Genomic DNA, 17,187 nt, shown 5'->3' with positions numbered 1-17,187 from the left:
TTTTCCCTCGCTAGAAACACATTAAATATCAGGAAACGTGTACCCAGATGGATTACAGAATGGCAAATAGGTCTCAATGGCATTTTTATTGTTATTTGCCTTTTTGCCTCGAAATAGCTCATTTATACCGCTTGCCTCTCCCCTTAACACTAAAGTTTCAAGCGGACCATCAGTTTGCCAAGGTAATGAGTTTTCACAGCCAGGAGAAGGTAAGCGCCAAGGATTATTAATAGTGTTCTTCGATTAGTTAAGGGAAAGATAAATGTGACACCGCCAACAAACCCCCTGAATATCTGATACCAGTGAGGAGTGGGTATCACCTGCCGAAAATAGAAAGAGCGAGAGAGATTATATAAGTGGGGTTCCTACCCCGAGTTCCACCTCTTTTTGACCACCTCCCTATCTCACACCCTTTTCAAGCGTGCTTAGCAGAGATCCAAGTGGTAAGTAGTAAGAAAACGCTCAAACTTCCACAGCAAACGTGGATTCGCCAGCTTCTGACAAGAAGCAGGACCTTCGCCCGAAGGAAAGTAGACTAGGATATCTTCCATCCTTCCGACCCCATCCCCCTTTCCACAAACAAAAGCTCGGAAACAAAGAGATGCAAATCTCCGAAACACTGAGGAATGGCTTCCCACAGAGGAGACTTCAAAGGAGAAGATAAGACCATTAAAAAGGAGTAAATAACTGAACACATTGAGGGGGCAATGAGGAGAAGAGGAGGGGAGAAAGTGAAAATAACAAAAGAAAGTGAACGAGAACGCAAGAAAGGACTCGGCGAGCAGAATTTACTGAAATGTCCAGCCGTGAACTGGTAAAAAACCCCTAACATCCAAAACACATAGAGAAATGGCATCTCTCCTGCACACACGATCGCAAGCGATGAGATGAGGCTGCTCTCTTTGGTGTGGTCATTAGGAAGCTAAAGGAAATGTTGCACTCTTTTTGCAAAGGACCACCGTCTTTCTGCTTCAGTGTTTGGCGTGCGGGCTTCGTGATGTTCAGGAAACTCTCCCTGAATTGTTTGCCTTTGGCAAGGGTGGGTCGATTTCTACTTAATTTATTTGGTAGTTTACTTAGTAAGAATTTCATCATTCTGGAGCTGGTGGAAGGGGGAGTCGATCTACATGAAAGCTTCTGGGCAGACAACTTGGAAATCCACGGTGTGGATTTTGCAAATAGTTCGGGCAGGAAAATTGGCAAAATCTCAGAGGTAAAGGAAAACGCGTCATTCATCTCTCAGGGATGATGAAAAAAGGTGAAGGGTCGAGTGTGAAACTGCCAATTCGTGAAACGCCTTTTTTATTAGAATAACAGTTTTGACTACGGCTTGGTGTTACAAGCTTCTGGAAGTTTGCTAGTTGTACTTAAACAGGGGCAGTGCTCAGCTTAGAGATGGGCCTCGGTCGCTCTCCCATGCCAGATTCCCAGCTGTCCGCTTTGCAAACCTGTGTGTCGCTGCTTTCACTTTTCTGGCCATGGAGGGTACACGGTTTCTGAGCAGGGGACAGGGAGCTGGGGGAAATGTTATTTACGCTCTACAGATGGCTCCACCTGATCTGAAGCTTCATTTTTCTGACACCTCTCACTTTTCGCCTCCACAGCATGATTAGGCCGTAGAGCCCTCACAGATCCGATGACGGAGGGAAAGCCGGGCAGTTCGCGCATCGTTAGGGATGCGGAGGGAGCCGCCGGGCTCCCATCCCCAGGACACAGACACGGAATGCGCCTGTGGCCGGCTTGCTTGGCATGAGGCTAGTTAACCTGATAGGCGTCTGACAGCACAGCAGGCAGCGCTGCGCATCGCTTCTGCCAGCTACCTGCTTGAGTTACCCCCGGGGCAGCCTTCCAAATGTGCTCTGCCTTGTCAGCAGAGCGGGGTTAACACCGAAACACGAGTCACCCGCAACGACAGCATCTTCACTGGTGGGAGGTCAGGTGCGTTCCTGTTGGTAGGGACCTAAAGGGAGGCTCTGTGCCTCCAAAAACGAGGGTACCTCAACAACGGGTTTGCAAAAGGTTCATAAAGGAGAAAAATCTGCGGAGACTGAGGCCCATCTCCTCTTCAGACCTCACCGATGCTGAACGCAACGAAGGAGGGTGATGCAGTATCGGGCCGGTGCCACCTGCACTGGGAGCAAGAAGGGATTCTTCTCTTTTCCCTCAATTAAGAAGAAGTAAAGGAACGCCAATGACATAAGGCCTCGACATTTATCTCTGGCAAATAGTTGTATATTGATTGGTCTACACTTAAATTATGTGTAAAATGGACTAACGACAAGGTTTTAACCTGTTCTACAAAGAGGCGTTTTCAACTCAGCTCTCCAAGCTGAACTCCACTAAAGCAAGAGACCCGAGTACGCCGAGTACTGTCTTTACTACACCTTTCCACCTCCCACATCCGAAACAAGGGGGGCTGCTGACCCACGCAGGAAGGTGCGTGGAGCTCTTCTGTGGGGCTGCGGTTTATCTCGTTTCAGCGCCCCAGCGCTCAGCCTCTCTTTCCCTGTGGATCAAGGAAGGATGCGGCCAGCCTGGGGAGAGGGACTCGGCTCCCCCATCCGTCTCCTTATTTGTCCTCGGAGAAAACCAGGCATCCCTCATACCTCAGGAAATACACGGAAAAGGGGGGAGAAGGGGGACTTCCAACCAAAGAAAACCGACAGTCCCTCCCACAACGAAGAGACGCTGTTTAAAAAAGAAAAGGGAAAAAAAAGGGGGGGAGACCCCAATGTCACCTCCTCCTCCGTCCTTCTGCGCTCAGTGGCATGGTAATGATTCACCCATTATAGCTGTACTTGGGCCGCGGAAAAAAAGGATGGGGCTTTTACTTTTAAAAGTACAGAGCAATTACTGCAGCGCGACCCGAGGTTCTGCACCAGCCGCCCCCTTTTCGAGGCCGCTCTCCGGCGGCCCCATTCAGAGGAAAGGTGTGATCGTGGCAGCGGGACCGGGCCGTACCCGCTGATCGCGCCCGGGGATCTCGCTGCCACCGCTCTGTCCTCCCCCGTCTCTCCTGGAGCAGCGATGCCAATACTCCTGCAGAGATCTGCCCTACTACTGGGCCCGAACCTTGGCTATCTCTGCCTAATGGCTCCTGCCCAAACTCTGAGAGCAAGTTGGACTTCTTGCCATATTTCCCTTGAAAAATGGGCACAGATTCTTGGAGAAAAAGAAACAAACCTAGAAAACACATTACAAATCCTAAATCCTTTTTTTTTTTCTTTTGACGCTGCTGTAGAGTGCCCGGTCCCGCCTGAGAAGCCCACTACCTCACAGGAGCTCCGCACGAGCATGTTGTCACCTTGCATCTCGTTTCGCCATATATCACGGAAGATTCTGCAGCATATTGTGTATTACAAACGGGATCTGTAGGATTCGCAGGCATGTGATAATTAATTCAGCGAGGATGATGCTTAATATGGACTGGCCCGAAAGAAACGAGGTCTAAAAGGAATATGTGTGTGACGGGGAGGGGGAAGGGAGAAGGGGGAGATGTTTGAAGTGTTTGAACGATAAGGCAAATGTTCAAAAGCTACATTATATTTGCTTCTCGACCTGAAGAGCAGCTTGAAGCTTGGCATATGCTGCAGTTCCTTACTCATCACCGAATATAACGGGTAAAGCTCGTCCTGACTTACTAAAGGAAAAGGCTCTGCTCTGCACCACTAGTTTGTCCACCGCACCCGAGGACTTGACCTTGGCAAAACTCTTTCTCCAGCCGGTATCTCAGCAGACTCTGGCACTGCTCCAGTAAGGTTTAGGCTCCAGCCTCCCAGGGAGCGACCCCCACTCGCGTCCTCCCCCACCCCAGTCCCCTCAAAAGCATCCCCGTGCCCTCTCTTTAGCTGAACCCTCGCGTCTGTGGACTACTTGGTGCTCTGCAAACTGGAGAGCGACAGCCCACGGCACTTATCCACGCAGAGCTATAGAGCTGGCACAGGTCCAGCCTTTCCCGGTGTGCCATCCCCACACAGCACTGCAGCTTTGGTCATATGAGCAGAAATGATGAGAAAAGCACTTTTTAATCTTTTCGCACTTGCTTCCCTGTTCAAACAGTTGCAGGATGGCTATGACTGACGTGCTCAGCGCTGAGGATATCAAGAAGGCTGTGGGAGCCTTTTCAGGTAAGTGCTTTTTTCTTTTTTTTTTTCTTCTCTCTTTTCCCTCTTTCATCTCTTCAGCTTAGGATAGCAGTGCATTTATTTAAGCTATGGGAAGATTAGAGGAACCGGCTAGACAAAATTTCAAATGAGGATGTGTTTTCAGAAGCGCAGTGAATGCCTCTGACAGGTTTATGAAGTACAAGGCTGCATTCTCAGCAAAGTTGTACTGCACGTTACAGAGGTGAAATACTTATTTTAAAGGAAAGCAAGCAGTAACAGCAGATAGACGTTGGTTCTACGGAGAGGATACTTTCAAAGGGAACAAAACCCTCGACGAACCACGCTGCGTTATATCTTGATGTGGGATGGGAAGTCAGCAGTGGATGTCGGCAGCTTCCCACTCATTGCTGAAATTCAGTTTCGGGTATTACAGAACTCTGTTTCCCATTTCAAGGAGATAAGAAACCGCTCTTGTACTTCCTATGCGGAAACCCCGGGTGGATTTAGCTTTTCGGGATGGAGCAGAAGGCAACAGTAGAGCAAGCGGGTGCACTGCTCGACTGCAGAAGCTCTCTGCAGGGCGAATAGCTGCAGCGGTCCACACTTTCCTCTCAGACTCCTCCGGGTTTCAGATATTCCTTATCCATCTCATTCATCGCGACCCCTAAAACTGACAGCAAACCCTCTTCTCTGTGCTTACAGAGATTCAGGTAGTTAAGGTTGCTTTCAAAGAAACGCTAGAAATCGTGCTCCCGGATGCACGTTCTCCACCCCCTCCCCCAAACTACCTGGCTGACCGCACCAGCCCGGAGAAACGCCTCTATCTGTCCTGGTCTGTGCGATGACCTTCCCGAACAGACAGAAGCGCAAAACCCGCTGAGCCCGACTCATCTCAGCAGCCGGAGAGTCGGAGGGACTCACAAACTGCTTTGCTCAATTGAGCAGCTGTTTTACTCATTAGCTTCCATTGTCCTATGGCCATCTCCAAGTATCGGAGCAGATGCAATTAGCAGCAAGTAATGACAGATCTCAGTCAGGCAGATCACGAAAGACTGAGCTTCCTTAATTTTATGTAATAGGAAAATTTAATGCGGCGGGAATAAGAATGCACGGGGAAGGGGAAAAAAGTCCACCGCAGGTTTTGGAGGTCACTGTATCGGATTTCTAATCCACATCACAGTCATTACGCTACCTGGGTGGGACAAAAGCGGGTACGGTTAAAGGACAGGAGAGGTGGAGCAGGTAAACTCATTTATCTCGGCTCCGATTTCAAGGGCTCCGGGTTGTTTAGGGTTTTTTTTCCTCCCCGGAGACCGTTCCTCACAAGGTCTTGCAGGCAGCGCGCCGTACAGCACTCCCTTGCAGGATCTGAGCTCACACACCACGATTGCACATACCTTTTAGCGGTTGAAGTGCAACACTGATTTCTAGTAAGTCTCCAGGAAAAAAACGAAACAGAGCTGAAACAGTCGTGTGCTCTGAAACACTTCTCGCAATGCTAGGCTCCATGGTTGAGCAAGAGCTTTTTTTGGGGTTGTTTTTTTTCCAAGGGTGGAAATGTCAAAAAGTGACAGCTATGTAATAGTCAGAGTCTGCCCTCAAATGTCTGTTCTGACTTAAAACTTAGCAAAAACAAAATAAATAAAAAATGTTTAAGGCACTGAAATGAGACTAAGCAGGTTAGAACCCAGCTCCCAACTCTATCACAGACTTGTATGACCTTGAGCAAGTCTCGTACCCCTGTAGCTCAGCTCTTCATTTGCAAAACGGAGGCATTGCCCCTCTCCCCCTGCGTTTATTTCCATTAGCACCTGTGAAGCATGGACGATTACCCTGCATACAGTGTCACATCCAGCTCCTACCACAGCTGGGCTCGACTGTTCCTCCCAGGACAGGACAAACAGCAGCATGGAAAGAAAAAAAAACCCACGGGTGTGTGTTGGTGTATGTTTCAATCATTTTTCTAAGCATTTCTCTGGTTTTCATCTCCTATAGCGGCTGAATCTTTTAACTACAAGAAGTTTTTCGAGATGGTAGGATTGAAAAAGAAGAGCCCAGAAGATGTGAAGAAGGTTTTTCATATTCTTGATAAAGATCAAAGTGGCTTCATTGAAGAGGAAGAACTGAAGTAAGTAAAGATACATCCTTTCTCTAATAACCCCACCTTAAGAGTCTAATTCCCCGTGGGGTTTGGTTTGTTTGGTTGGTTGGTTGGTTGCTGGGGTTTTTTTGGGGGGAGTTGTTAACAAGAATCTAGGTAATAACATACATTTCAAGTTCTTGACTAGTATTTGTGTGCAATATGAGCTGTTTGCTAAGCATATGATCTTAAAGTGTATTGGAGATATCTAGCTGTAACTTCGATTGTAGGATGCCTGAAACACATGAATGGTCAATACCTTACAGATAGTTCTTCAGCCAAATGCAGTTTCAGAGTAAAGTGCTTCTCCTGAATGTTAAAGAAGGTCAGAAACAGAAGATACAACTCTGGATTCCAACTTGCATATCAAATCAGTGGTAAAAAAAAAATATGCAGTGTAATTGCTCGGGGAAAAAAAACCAACCCAACTTTCCTTTTTTCCTTGCCTCCTCTTCAGGTTTGTACTGAAGGGCTTTACCCCAGAAGGAAGAGACCTATCAGACAAAGAAACGAAGGCTCTTCTGGCTGCTGGAGACAAGGACGGTGATGGTAAAATTGGCGCTGAGGGTATGTGATTAGAGAAGTAAACTTTGACAGTAACGTTCGAATATTACTCTTACATACAAGAACTGAGAAAACCTAGGAATCACTGGGGGCTGTGACCTTCTGAAGGACACAGTTTGGGTTTAATGAAATGCCAAGTCCTGCTACATTTGCCATGCCTTGCTTGGAGGCTTTTAGGGAAGAGGAGCGGAGCTCTGACACTAGAGGGGGCAAGAATTCACAGAACCCAGGCTGTGGTTCAGGCACAATACAGCGCAGGACTAAGTACCCATCCAAATTCTAGTTCAATTAGTTTAATTTGTCTGTTATCAGTGGAGTGAGGATCAGGACACTTCAATTTCAAAGGTCCAGGCTCGACTATAAAACTTAGAAAGAAAAAAAGCTGGGTACCAGCATTTCTGCTTGATTAGTTAGCAGGAAAGTAATGCATGACTTAGCAAAGCAATGCTCTTAAAATTCAAAGTACACCCATTTTGCTACAGAATTTCTATACAATAACAGTCTATCCAGCTTATGCTAGTGTTTATGTGGGTCTTCACAGCTAAGAAAGCTTGTCACTCCCTTTTACTGAATATGAGAAATACAAGAAAAGAACGACTTTTCCTCTCCTGCAAAAAACTACTCCTGTTTACTATTCCCCCTTTGGATGAATCAGTTTAGCTCATATAAAAAATTTCTCCTTTTTCCTCTTTCTGGGAGGTGAGAGTGAGTGACACATATTGGAAGAGACATGAAGAGATGCGATTCTGAACTAAAACTTTCCTCATTGCAGAAGATAGTAGAAGTTTGTGGCCAGAATACTAAGTCACCTAGAAACAGACAGTTGCTAAGTTTTTTTGCCATATTGATAAGCCATATCATAAGTTAAAATCTAAAAAAATACCTAAAATGCTCATATCTCTCTGTGTTATCTAATCTCTGGGATTTGTAAAAAGACAGAATTTAAAAAAGAAACAAAAAGCAAAATACAGTAAACTAACATACTCTCTAATTCAGAAGCTGAAAAAACAACACACAAAATCAGCCACTGACATATTAGTCAGGTGATACATTAGCTGAACTGCCCATTCATAGCACATTGGCATATCAGTGACTATGCCCCTGTTCCTAGACCAAAGTCTCTTAATTTCTCGGATTATGACTATAGTATGGTTGCAGAGGAGCAGTTGTGCAGCGTTTCAGGGAGGCTCCTGTTAAACTTTAGCAGCACTGCTGAATCCAATATGGGTATAATTATTTGAAATTTCATTATAATTTTATTCATTATTCTTTATTATATGGGTCTTCCTTATACACATTAAAATTAGTGACAATAGTACTACTGGGCAAGATTTTCAAAAGAATACCTAATCCAGGTAAGTAAGCTTATAGCTGATTCACCAACCTCATATTAGATAAATTTTCAGCTATTCCAGAAGACTGCAAACCAAATCAAAATCAGTCTCAACTGGAATAAAAGAACTATATTGCAGAATGATTTTGGCTTATACGAGAGAATACAGTATTAATATTTTTACTTAAGATTGACCACTTTTTTTCTTAAAATTGAAACAATGCCTGAAAGCCAATACATTGTAATAAAGCAATATGAAATGCCTCTTCTCCTTATCTCTGTCTTCTACAACTTTTATTGTTCCTTAACTTTGAAATGGAATTACTCTGAATTTATACTTGATAATGAGAAGAGAATGATGTGCTTTTTCCTTCTGCTTCTTGTGATTATATCTCTACCGTACAACACTACCAAGTTTCTTTTCCATTTCTTAAATTTGACTTCAACAGCAAATTGTTACACCAGAAATGCTTGAAATACATTCCCCATTTGGGACTGTGCCCAAAGGATGAGGAGGACAGATACTTCCCAGTTTTTCCTTTGGTTCATAAATCCAGTTCCAGAATATAACCACATAGGTAAATAAAACATAAAGTCACGAATGTACATCGCATTCATATTCAGCATTGCAATGCTCTATTTTTGTTGCAAACTGTTTGTTTCCCTGTAACTGAATTGTCAGGCATCCCTTTTACCCCTTGTTTCAAGCACCAGCTTCAAACAACACTATATGGTCACAAGCATGCAGCCTTTCACAGGGGTTAATGTTAATTCTCCAGATGGCCCTCGAACGCTGTCCCTCAGGAGCCCAGAGCAGTTGTAAGAACTGATCTTCAGGGATTTCTAACACCACACAGCCAACTTTGTCAGATATATCACCACAAACATTAATCCCAACCTAATCAGCCTTCTTCTAGCTAGGGTCTCAAATTACAAATTTCTTCTTAAGTCTCTTGCTTTAAACCTCTTCTCATTCCTGCAAGACCGTTCAGCTCTGAAATAGTTTCACCAGTTTACCTCTTGTCTGATCATGAGTTCTAGCTTGTGGTTGATGTGCCAGTTTCAAACAATTGAAAACTTGCAGCCAATTCATGTAAGACATGATCATCTTCTGTATGGTGTCATACCCCCACCATACCCCACCAATGTGGACAGATGATGATGAATATGAAAAAAGTTGCAGGTCCAGGCCAGGTTACCTAATAATGCTACCAATATTAGCTTCCAGATTGGACTGGAAATTGATGCTGAAGCAGCTCTGCACGCTTCAAGAAAATATTTACAAGAAAGAGGAGAAAAGAAAATTAAAATTTCTGCTCATAATGTTGGTTTTAATCTATTTTGTGTATTAGCATTGGACATGCAAGTCATGCCTTTCAGTTTCTTGATATAAATAGACTTGAGAAAGTACATAGAGACTTTTCAAAGATCATGCACTGTAGGCAGAACAAATCCAAATTTTTATCCCAGTAAATCAGAATCTTTTCCTTCTCACAACTCAACTCCTGCAAATATTCTTAAGTGTTTCAATTATTTCCTTTAAATGTTGTAAAAATGTGACATCAAGCATTCAAAATTACAACTGTTAAGTCATGACCTTGCCACAGGTAAAAGTCATGACAAAAATGAAGAGTCTTTCGGTAGTTCTCCATTTTTTATCCCACTTTGTGCCCTTGTATCTTACATAACAAATTACTGTCAGTCATTACTTATGAAGTTTCCTAAACAGATTTGCTATTGCAAAGACAATATAAAAAACATAATCTGATGAGAGAAATCGTGAGCCTACAACATGTTCTTTGTAATTACAGCTGTCATACTAGTAAAATACTAGAGGGTATGCATTAGGCTGGTATATACTACTAAACTGTACTGAACACAGTGAAACAATCCTCACCTAAGTCAGAGCTTTGACACAAGACAGCTAGTAAATTATGTTACATGACAAAATAGTCTAAATGCTCATAATTTAAAGCTATTATTTGTGCAAAGAAAGACATAATTTTATTTGGAAGGATAACTACAACTGGAAACGAGGATGTAGTCAATCACAAGGATTCCCTTACTAACAGGCCACAGGCAATAAACATTTACAAGAATGACCAACAGGCAGGGGCTACTATATACAGTGCCTTATCTCAGAAGTTCTGCATACATGAATACCCTTTGTAGCAGTGCCTCCACAAGCCACCCGTGATTGGGCTAACCTTCATAAGAAGACAGTGAACTAATTTACAAGATTATTCAACTGGAACATCTTTGAAATATTTAAAGTATATTGAAAATCCTGGGGAAAGTATAAATCATGTAGCAGTTATTCATGAAGGAGTATTTTATGGTTTGCTGGCTATCAGAAAGTACCTATGAAATATATTGCCATTAAGTGATTATATTGCTATCAAAATGTACTATAGAAAATATTTGGCTGCAAGTCTGAATAGCCTTTTCCAAATATATTCTATAGATACAAATTATTATTAAAAAGATTTAATTTAGCTGTAGCAAGAATGACAATTTTTTCTAACAGTATACACATAGTTAGTTTTCCCTTTTGCAAAGGTCTCATCCATTGCAGTTCATGTTTCTCCCTGCAGGATTTATTCACACACTGATTTAATAATTATACCCTTTCTCCTTTTCTGCCCAGAATATTCAGGGTGTCTATCACAAGCACTTTATGTTATCTCTTAAATTCAGTTTGCAACACTTTCGATCTATGTACCCACCATGTACAGGATTTATACATGTCTTGTGTTAACTAATCTGCATCACTAATCCTAATTTGGATTTACATCTTTCAAAACGATGGATAAATTGGAATTAATTTAAACCCTCTGACACTTTTATTTCTCAGTCTGGTTTGTCAGCATTTGGCAACATTTTTTGGACATGTCATCAAAAGTGCTGTCTGTTTGCACACAACAGTCAGTCAATATCTCACTGGTTCATAGTCTAGCATTTTTCAACTGAACACTAGAATATTCTTTAAAATGCCTAATTTTCACCTTCTATCTTTCTTAGTTGCCAGACATTACTCTTCACTATGTCAAACTTCAGTGATTTTTTTCTTGAGCCTTTACAGACGACTGCCTCCCGTATTTGTCATTTTCCTCTCAGCTGATTATGTTAAACCCATAAACCACTCTCTCTGCATACCCTCTAATCCCTTTATCATCTTTGTTGCCCTTCTTGGGATTCCCTCCAGTCTGTCATTTTTAACGCGCTGAGGCACATACAACCGTGCAAGGTATTCTCATGTGTAACCGCTCCAAGGTTAGATGGAGTTAGGAATTATAACCAGCCAGCTATTCACTGGGATACAAATGTGCTTTTTCCATGCTTTATCTCCCTGCTGAAAGGCATTATGTATACTAAAGCATAAAATAACCCCAAATTGCACATAGATACATTTATGTAAATATTATGGATGTAACACTAATAAAAGCCACAGGGTAAAGTCCTGGCCCTCTGAGACCACAGAAATTTTTCTCATTCTCAACAATATGGTCAAGATTGCTACATAGGTTGGTACCACCCTTCTGGTTTTGTAATTTGTCATTTTCAGCCAATTTGGCATTACAAAATTGAGTTTAAATGCAATATGATTATAATATAGGCAATACTTTGAAAGACTCATTAATGATTCTCTTTGCCAAACTCTGATATAAAGGAAATTTATCTTACTGCAAGATTAAATTTCCAGTTCTTGCCTTCATCCCATTGAGATTTACAAAGGAATAACAGGGAACTAATCAAGTTCTTCAGATGAATAGTAGTGGACAGTCCTGACAGTCTGGCATGTATAGCATTTCTCCCTTACCCTCAAAAATCCTTTCATTTCACTGTAAGATTTCCCAAGTCATACTTTCCCTTTAATTAACTTGGATTTCTTTGCTCTTCTGTTATTGTGATGTTTTTGCTACAGCAGTGACTCTGTAATCATTGTAATATGCTTCCTCCTTCTTTATATTTTCTTTTTTTAATATTTTTAAAAATTCTTTCCCTTCTCCAGAATTTGCAACTCTGGTGGCTGAATCATAAAGGCTTTGACCAATGCAAACCCTTCACCCATCCTTCACTGCCCAATTCCAACCACCTCCTGCTGACTGCTTTGGCTCCTGTTCTATTTATTTATGTTATTTTATACTCCAGCTCTGTTCTCTGCAATCCTGCAACTCTGTAATTGTGCTGAAAGATACTGTTAAAATAATAAAGGTCACATCAATCTGGGCTTTCTTCTCTCTCACTACAACTTGTTTCTTATTTTGTGTAGGCTTGGCACACACTGAGAGAAAATGTTACTCTTTTTTGCTGACATCCCTGCTGCTTTATCCCTAGCTAGGGTAAAGTGGGAAGAAATTTAAAAAATTATTTGGGATAAAACACGCATATAATGAATCATTCAGTCCAAGTTCTGAACTGTGGTAAAACTGACTGTATTATTTTTAAGCTATCCCTGCTAAATGGGTGCATACTCATAGCCTGGAAAATCTCTAGTGATGGAAAATCTCTAGTGATGGCAATTACCCAACTTAATTTGGCAGTTTGTTCTTTCAACTTAATCAGTGTTATAGCTAAAAAGTATTTCCTAATATTTAACCTACATCTCTCTAGTTGCAGTTTGGTGATCAGTAAATTGATCCTTGTCTGTATAATTTGTTAAATTTGCCTGGTCCAGGAGAAATTTGGGATAAGAGGTTTGACAGGAATATCAGTTGGTGCCAATCATACATCGAGATAACTTCACAACCTATTAAAAAGCAGTCACTTCTAAAACACAGGGCATGTTTACTATCAGCATTACACAACTATCTAGGACAGTAAGAATGGAATATTCACAAGAAACAACAATATATATTTCAGGAAAGGGGACACCAAGATTCAGGTGTGATGCTGCTGTTGACATTCCCTCTGTTAAAACACTAAATCAAAAAATCTCACCAAAAAACATTTATTCTAACATTTACCAGAGAAGTGAGTATCTTCTTTGAAGTTACATACAGGAAACTGAGACTCAAGCTAAGGAAATTACTAGACTAGAGCCAGCCTATGGCACAGCTCAAGGAAATTACTAACTAACAGTAAGCCCATGGCAGAGCTCAACACTTTTTTCCTAAATCCCGTTCAGTAACTTTGGCACCAAGTTCATGCTTTTCACCTCTGTCGTTGTTGTTGTTGTTGTTGTTGTGTTGCTTTTAAAGCAAAGATTAAAGCAGGGGGAAAATCCTTTTAGGCAACATCTTCCCCACATCTTGACAGAACATTGATTACTACTGCAATAAAAAGGAAGGATATTTTCCATTTCTGTGTTCCAAATGAATCCCTGTAGCAATAATACCTTATTCGATTTAGATTTATTATCACTAATTTAGCACAGACAAAAAGATAAGGCTAAACCCTGTCACCATTACACTGTAGAGAACACATCCTCTGCCACAGCGATTACCCAATGCTACTCGGGAAGCCAATAAATTCTCCCTAAAGCCATTGTAGATTTTCACCCTGTAGTAACTTGCAAGGAAGACTTTTTGCTGAAGCTGCTGTGCGTTAAAAAGAAATCCTCTGGTTTTGCACAATGTATATACGGTTCTGAAGGATGTATTGATTTTTAAGTATTCTAAATAAAGCAAAAGAAAATGGATTGCAGTGGAGCGAGTTTATTTATTGCTTTTCCTCGGCAGCTGCTGACCTCACGTGGCAACAAAGCGCCATTACAGGAGCACACAAGGCTACGGAAAAAGCATCAGGAACTCCGCCGTTGCATTAACATGAACGAAGATCCATGGAATTCGAGAATCGACATAAAAATCACTAAACACACAAAGTGTTTTATAGTCCCTTCCTATTCTTTGAAGCTGCAAGGATTTGTATTTCAATGCTTCACTGGATGGCATGAAAGCTGAAATTTTATCCAGGGCTTTAACAAAAAAATAGGACAACAGAACAAATAGGAAAATAAACAGAGCCACTAATGAGTCTAAAAAAACATATTAGTAGCATATTATGTGAAATAAAGCAAGTTACAACAATACTAATGGGAATATTTCACTAACATAGAAGTCTGAAGACCTCAATGATCCCTGTTTCAGTCTTTCTTCACATTATTCCCTCAATCACTCTGGAACAAGCAACACCGAGTGCCTAATTTGGCCTGAAAAATTTCAGCTATATAGTAATGGATAAGACGAAAAGAAATATCTCCCACTTTCAAACTGGAAAAGTTGCAATGGGTAGAGAGACCTCCAAAATACCATTTTTACTTTTCATGGTGACAGTACTTGATATTCTAAACATGCATTTGGTCAGTTCAAATATACAAATATCTGGTATAATCAGATCCTATACTCAAATTCTGTATTCTGAGATCTTATAATCAGAATTCTCAAAAAATCTATTTAAACCCACTTTTTTCCCCTAACTGCATTTTATATTAAAAGTTCAAATTTTAGTATTTCATGTCTCTGATACTAAAGAAAAAAAAATTCGAATACATGTGTGATATAAGTAAATCTCTGCCAAGAGACAAAATTACTGTTTTATCAATTATCATCAAACCATTATTTTTTTTCACTGCTGAGTCTTCAATGTTTCTCTTAAATTCTTACTTTTCCCATCCAAGTTTCTGCCAAACCTTCTCCAAATCTTGAATTGTCCTATTTCCAATTTAAAAAATTTTAATAATTTTCTTGGTAGGTGGAAGTTATTTAGTTGTAACTCAAAATGCAGCAAATAAATGCAAAACTTTGTTATGACAAAATAAGAAAACATTTTATACACAAAATATTAAATTATTCATTTTCATATTGCTCTTATTTTAATAAGACTGTCACAGAAACTGCTGTAAAGCCTGAAGAAAGCAGAATTTGCTACAAAATTTAATCAGGCTTTCAGCAGTGTGGATTATAGCACGCTTAACAAATAAAAAAATCCACATTACCCCGCAATGTACTATTTTGTGAAGAAAGGTGGCTTAATTTTCATATGCATAAGCAAAGGAGCAAATTTGCTTTTTCCCACAAAACAGTTACCTTAATTTTCTTAATTGGCATCTTACATCTTCTTCTTTGCCCTGAACAATAAGTGTTCCATAATTATCTTCCCTGTTGTAACACAGAAGTTACAAAAAAAAAAAAAAAGACTTCAGCCATCATCTTGAAGACAAATTTTAAAATAATCAATACACATCCTCTCCTTAGATTCATATCCAATGGTTTGTAATGAGAAACAACTGGATGACATAAAATATGTTTACAGATAAAAAAATAGACCCTACTTGTTCATATTGGTATTCTATATTGCTAGGGAAGAAATACAGCTCATGCTCAGCTACAACTCAAAAGGAAGAATAGCCAAATCCTCAAGTCATAGCTAAACCATCACCTCCTGACATTAGCATTTTAACAAAAAGGGTTTGTATCAACAGACCATCACCAACTCTTAAGATTTTTCCAATCACCATTTACCATTACTAAATCTTTAATCGACAAATGCATAATAGTTTATACTTTAAGGGTCATGCCAAGCTCTTAATGGAGTTTCATGGATCAGCAATTTCCCACATGTCTTATTTTGGGAATCAATGGACTGGAGGCCAAACACCTGTTCACTTCGTAGAAGCTGAGTTAGGATTTATATTTACAGTCTATTCACCAGTCCTGAGCTCAACACTGTCTAATGTCCTGCAATTGCTTCCACACTTCAATCTTCTTGCTTGTTTTGCCTTTTCTGACTAAACTAAATACTTTTGAAGACTGGTAATGCAGTTCATGGTCTCCTTTCCTGCAACACACATAAGAATTTTAGCAAAGCCTCTGTGCTATAGCATCTAAACATTATCAACATTCTGTCCAAAACAAAGTTAATATTGTTACGGAATTAAAAACTGCAGCATTGCACAATATTTACAACAAGCTCTGCCTTAACAAAATAACATAAAAAATTATGCCTAAAGGTTCACCGAAGTCACAAATTAACCCACAAAATTCTTATTAATGAGCATAATGCACAAAACAATTCCATTTCATTAAAAGATCCTAGACTGAGATTTAAATGGTTGGCAGATAAAGAACCCATTCTTTTATTTACAAATCAATTGCAAATCAATTTCAATCAATTCCAGCTGAGGTTAAAGCACATATTGACGACGTTCTAACACCACTCGGGAGCTACCGGTAACACAGATAGCAGAGCCCAGGCTTTAGCATATGCTGGTGATTAAAATACCTCCTCCTCTAGGTCCTGGGCTCTCTCATTGCTAACGTGGTCTTGAACCTGAGTTGCTGCTTCTTCATTCTGAGAGAGCATTTTAGCAGAGCTCTCCAAAGAGACACACCCTTTAGAAATCCCTGACTGTCTGACTGCGGGATCTTCTAATGTGGGATAATTACTTAACAAGGGAAGAAGTACATTTCTCGTTATTGCTTATTTGTTACTTAATATATTTGTTACTTAACAAAGTAACAAAGCTTAACAGAGGGTGATGCACTTTTAAGGACAGCAAATATAAATACAAATACTAGAGTCCCTTCTACAGCCTTCTACTAGAAAGACAGAAGGGACTGCATGAACTACAACAACAAATGGATCACACAATCTAAATATAAATACTGAAAGGCCTATGAAACTAATAGGAAAGCCTAAGCTGGTGACCCTGTGCAACATGCAGCTAGAAAAGATGTTTCTTTCACAAACTCATTCATCCCCCACCTAGAAAAACCTAAGTGAAAGGATCTTGTCTGAATCAGATTGTGCAACTCGTATCACAACTAGAGATTCTAATTCCAGGAGATGCTTTGTGAGTAGTTAATGGTTTATGTAAAAAAATACAGTTGGTTTCACTGGTGTTACAGTAGCACAAAACAGGCATTAAAAATGGATACTTAGGCCTTCAGTTGGTAAGAACATGATAACACTCTATTAATATGGACTTTGATTAGATATTAGGAAGAAATTCTTTAATTAAGCAGGTTGCTCAGAGAAGCTGTGGATGCCCCAACCCTAGAAGTGTTCAAGGCCACGTTGGATGGGGCTCTGAGCAACCTGGT

The 17,187-nt window shown here is 40.7% G+C and overlaps 2 protein-coding genes across 12 annotated transcripts in view; one reads left to right on the top strand and one right to left on the bottom strand.

The window, feature by feature from the left end:
• Positions 1-17,187, bottom strand: part of NCF4 (neutrophil cytosolic factor 4) — a 55,536-nt gene that overhangs the window by 32,180 nt on the left and 6,169 nt on the right. The gene's annotated exons all lie outside the window — the stretch shown is intronic.
• Positions 356-13,925, top strand: PVALB (parvalbumin). 3 transcript variants are annotated; one of them, XM_027667465.1, is made up of 5 exons: positions 356-443; positions 4,060-4,127; positions 6,102-6,234; positions 6,704-6,813; positions 13,825-13,925. In XM_027667465.1, exons 2-5 carry the CDS (start codon positions 4,067-4,069, stop codon positions 13,908-13,910), a joined length of 390 nt encoding a protein of 129 aa, XP_027523266.1. In that variant the 5' UTR covers positions 356-443; positions 4,060-4,066; the 3' UTR covers positions 13,911-13,925. The 3 variants fall into 3 exon arrangements, with proteins under 3 accessions (XP_027523266.1, XP_027523274.1, XP_027523283.1); XM_027667473.1 differs by lacking the exon at positions 13,825-13,925 and adding an exon at positions 12,156-13,784 and having other exon boundaries at positions 362-443; XM_027667482.1 differs by lacking the exons at positions 356-443; positions 13,825-13,925 and adding exons at positions 3,681-3,753; positions 12,156-13,784.

The sequence above is a fragment of the Corapipo altera genome, unplaced genomic scaffold (genome assembly GCF_003945725.1).
Source record: "Corapipo altera isolate COAL_440 unplaced genomic scaffold, ASM394572v1 1, whole genome shotgun sequence".
NCBI classification, from domain to species: Eukaryota; Metazoa; Chordata; class Aves; order Passeriformes; family Pipridae; genus Corapipo; species Corapipo altera.
Note: the sequence above shows the minus strand (reverse complement) of the source record. Positions and strands in the feature narration are given on the sequence as shown.

Excerpts from the sequence above, each read along its gene's own strand:
- PVALB (XM_027667465.1), top strand. The coding sequence starts at position 4,067 with ATGGCTATGACTGACGTGCTCAGCGCTGAGGATATCAAGAAGGCTGTG. Across the intron at positions 4,128-6,101 it reads GGCTGTGGGAGCCTTTTCAG|CGGCTGAATCTTTTAACTAC; the intron begins GTAAGTGCTTTT and ends CATCTCCTATAG. Across the intron at positions 6,235-6,703 it reads ATTGAAGAGGAAGAACTGAA|GTTTGTACTGAAGGGCTTTA; the intron begins GTAAGTAAAGAT and ends CCTCCTCTTCAG.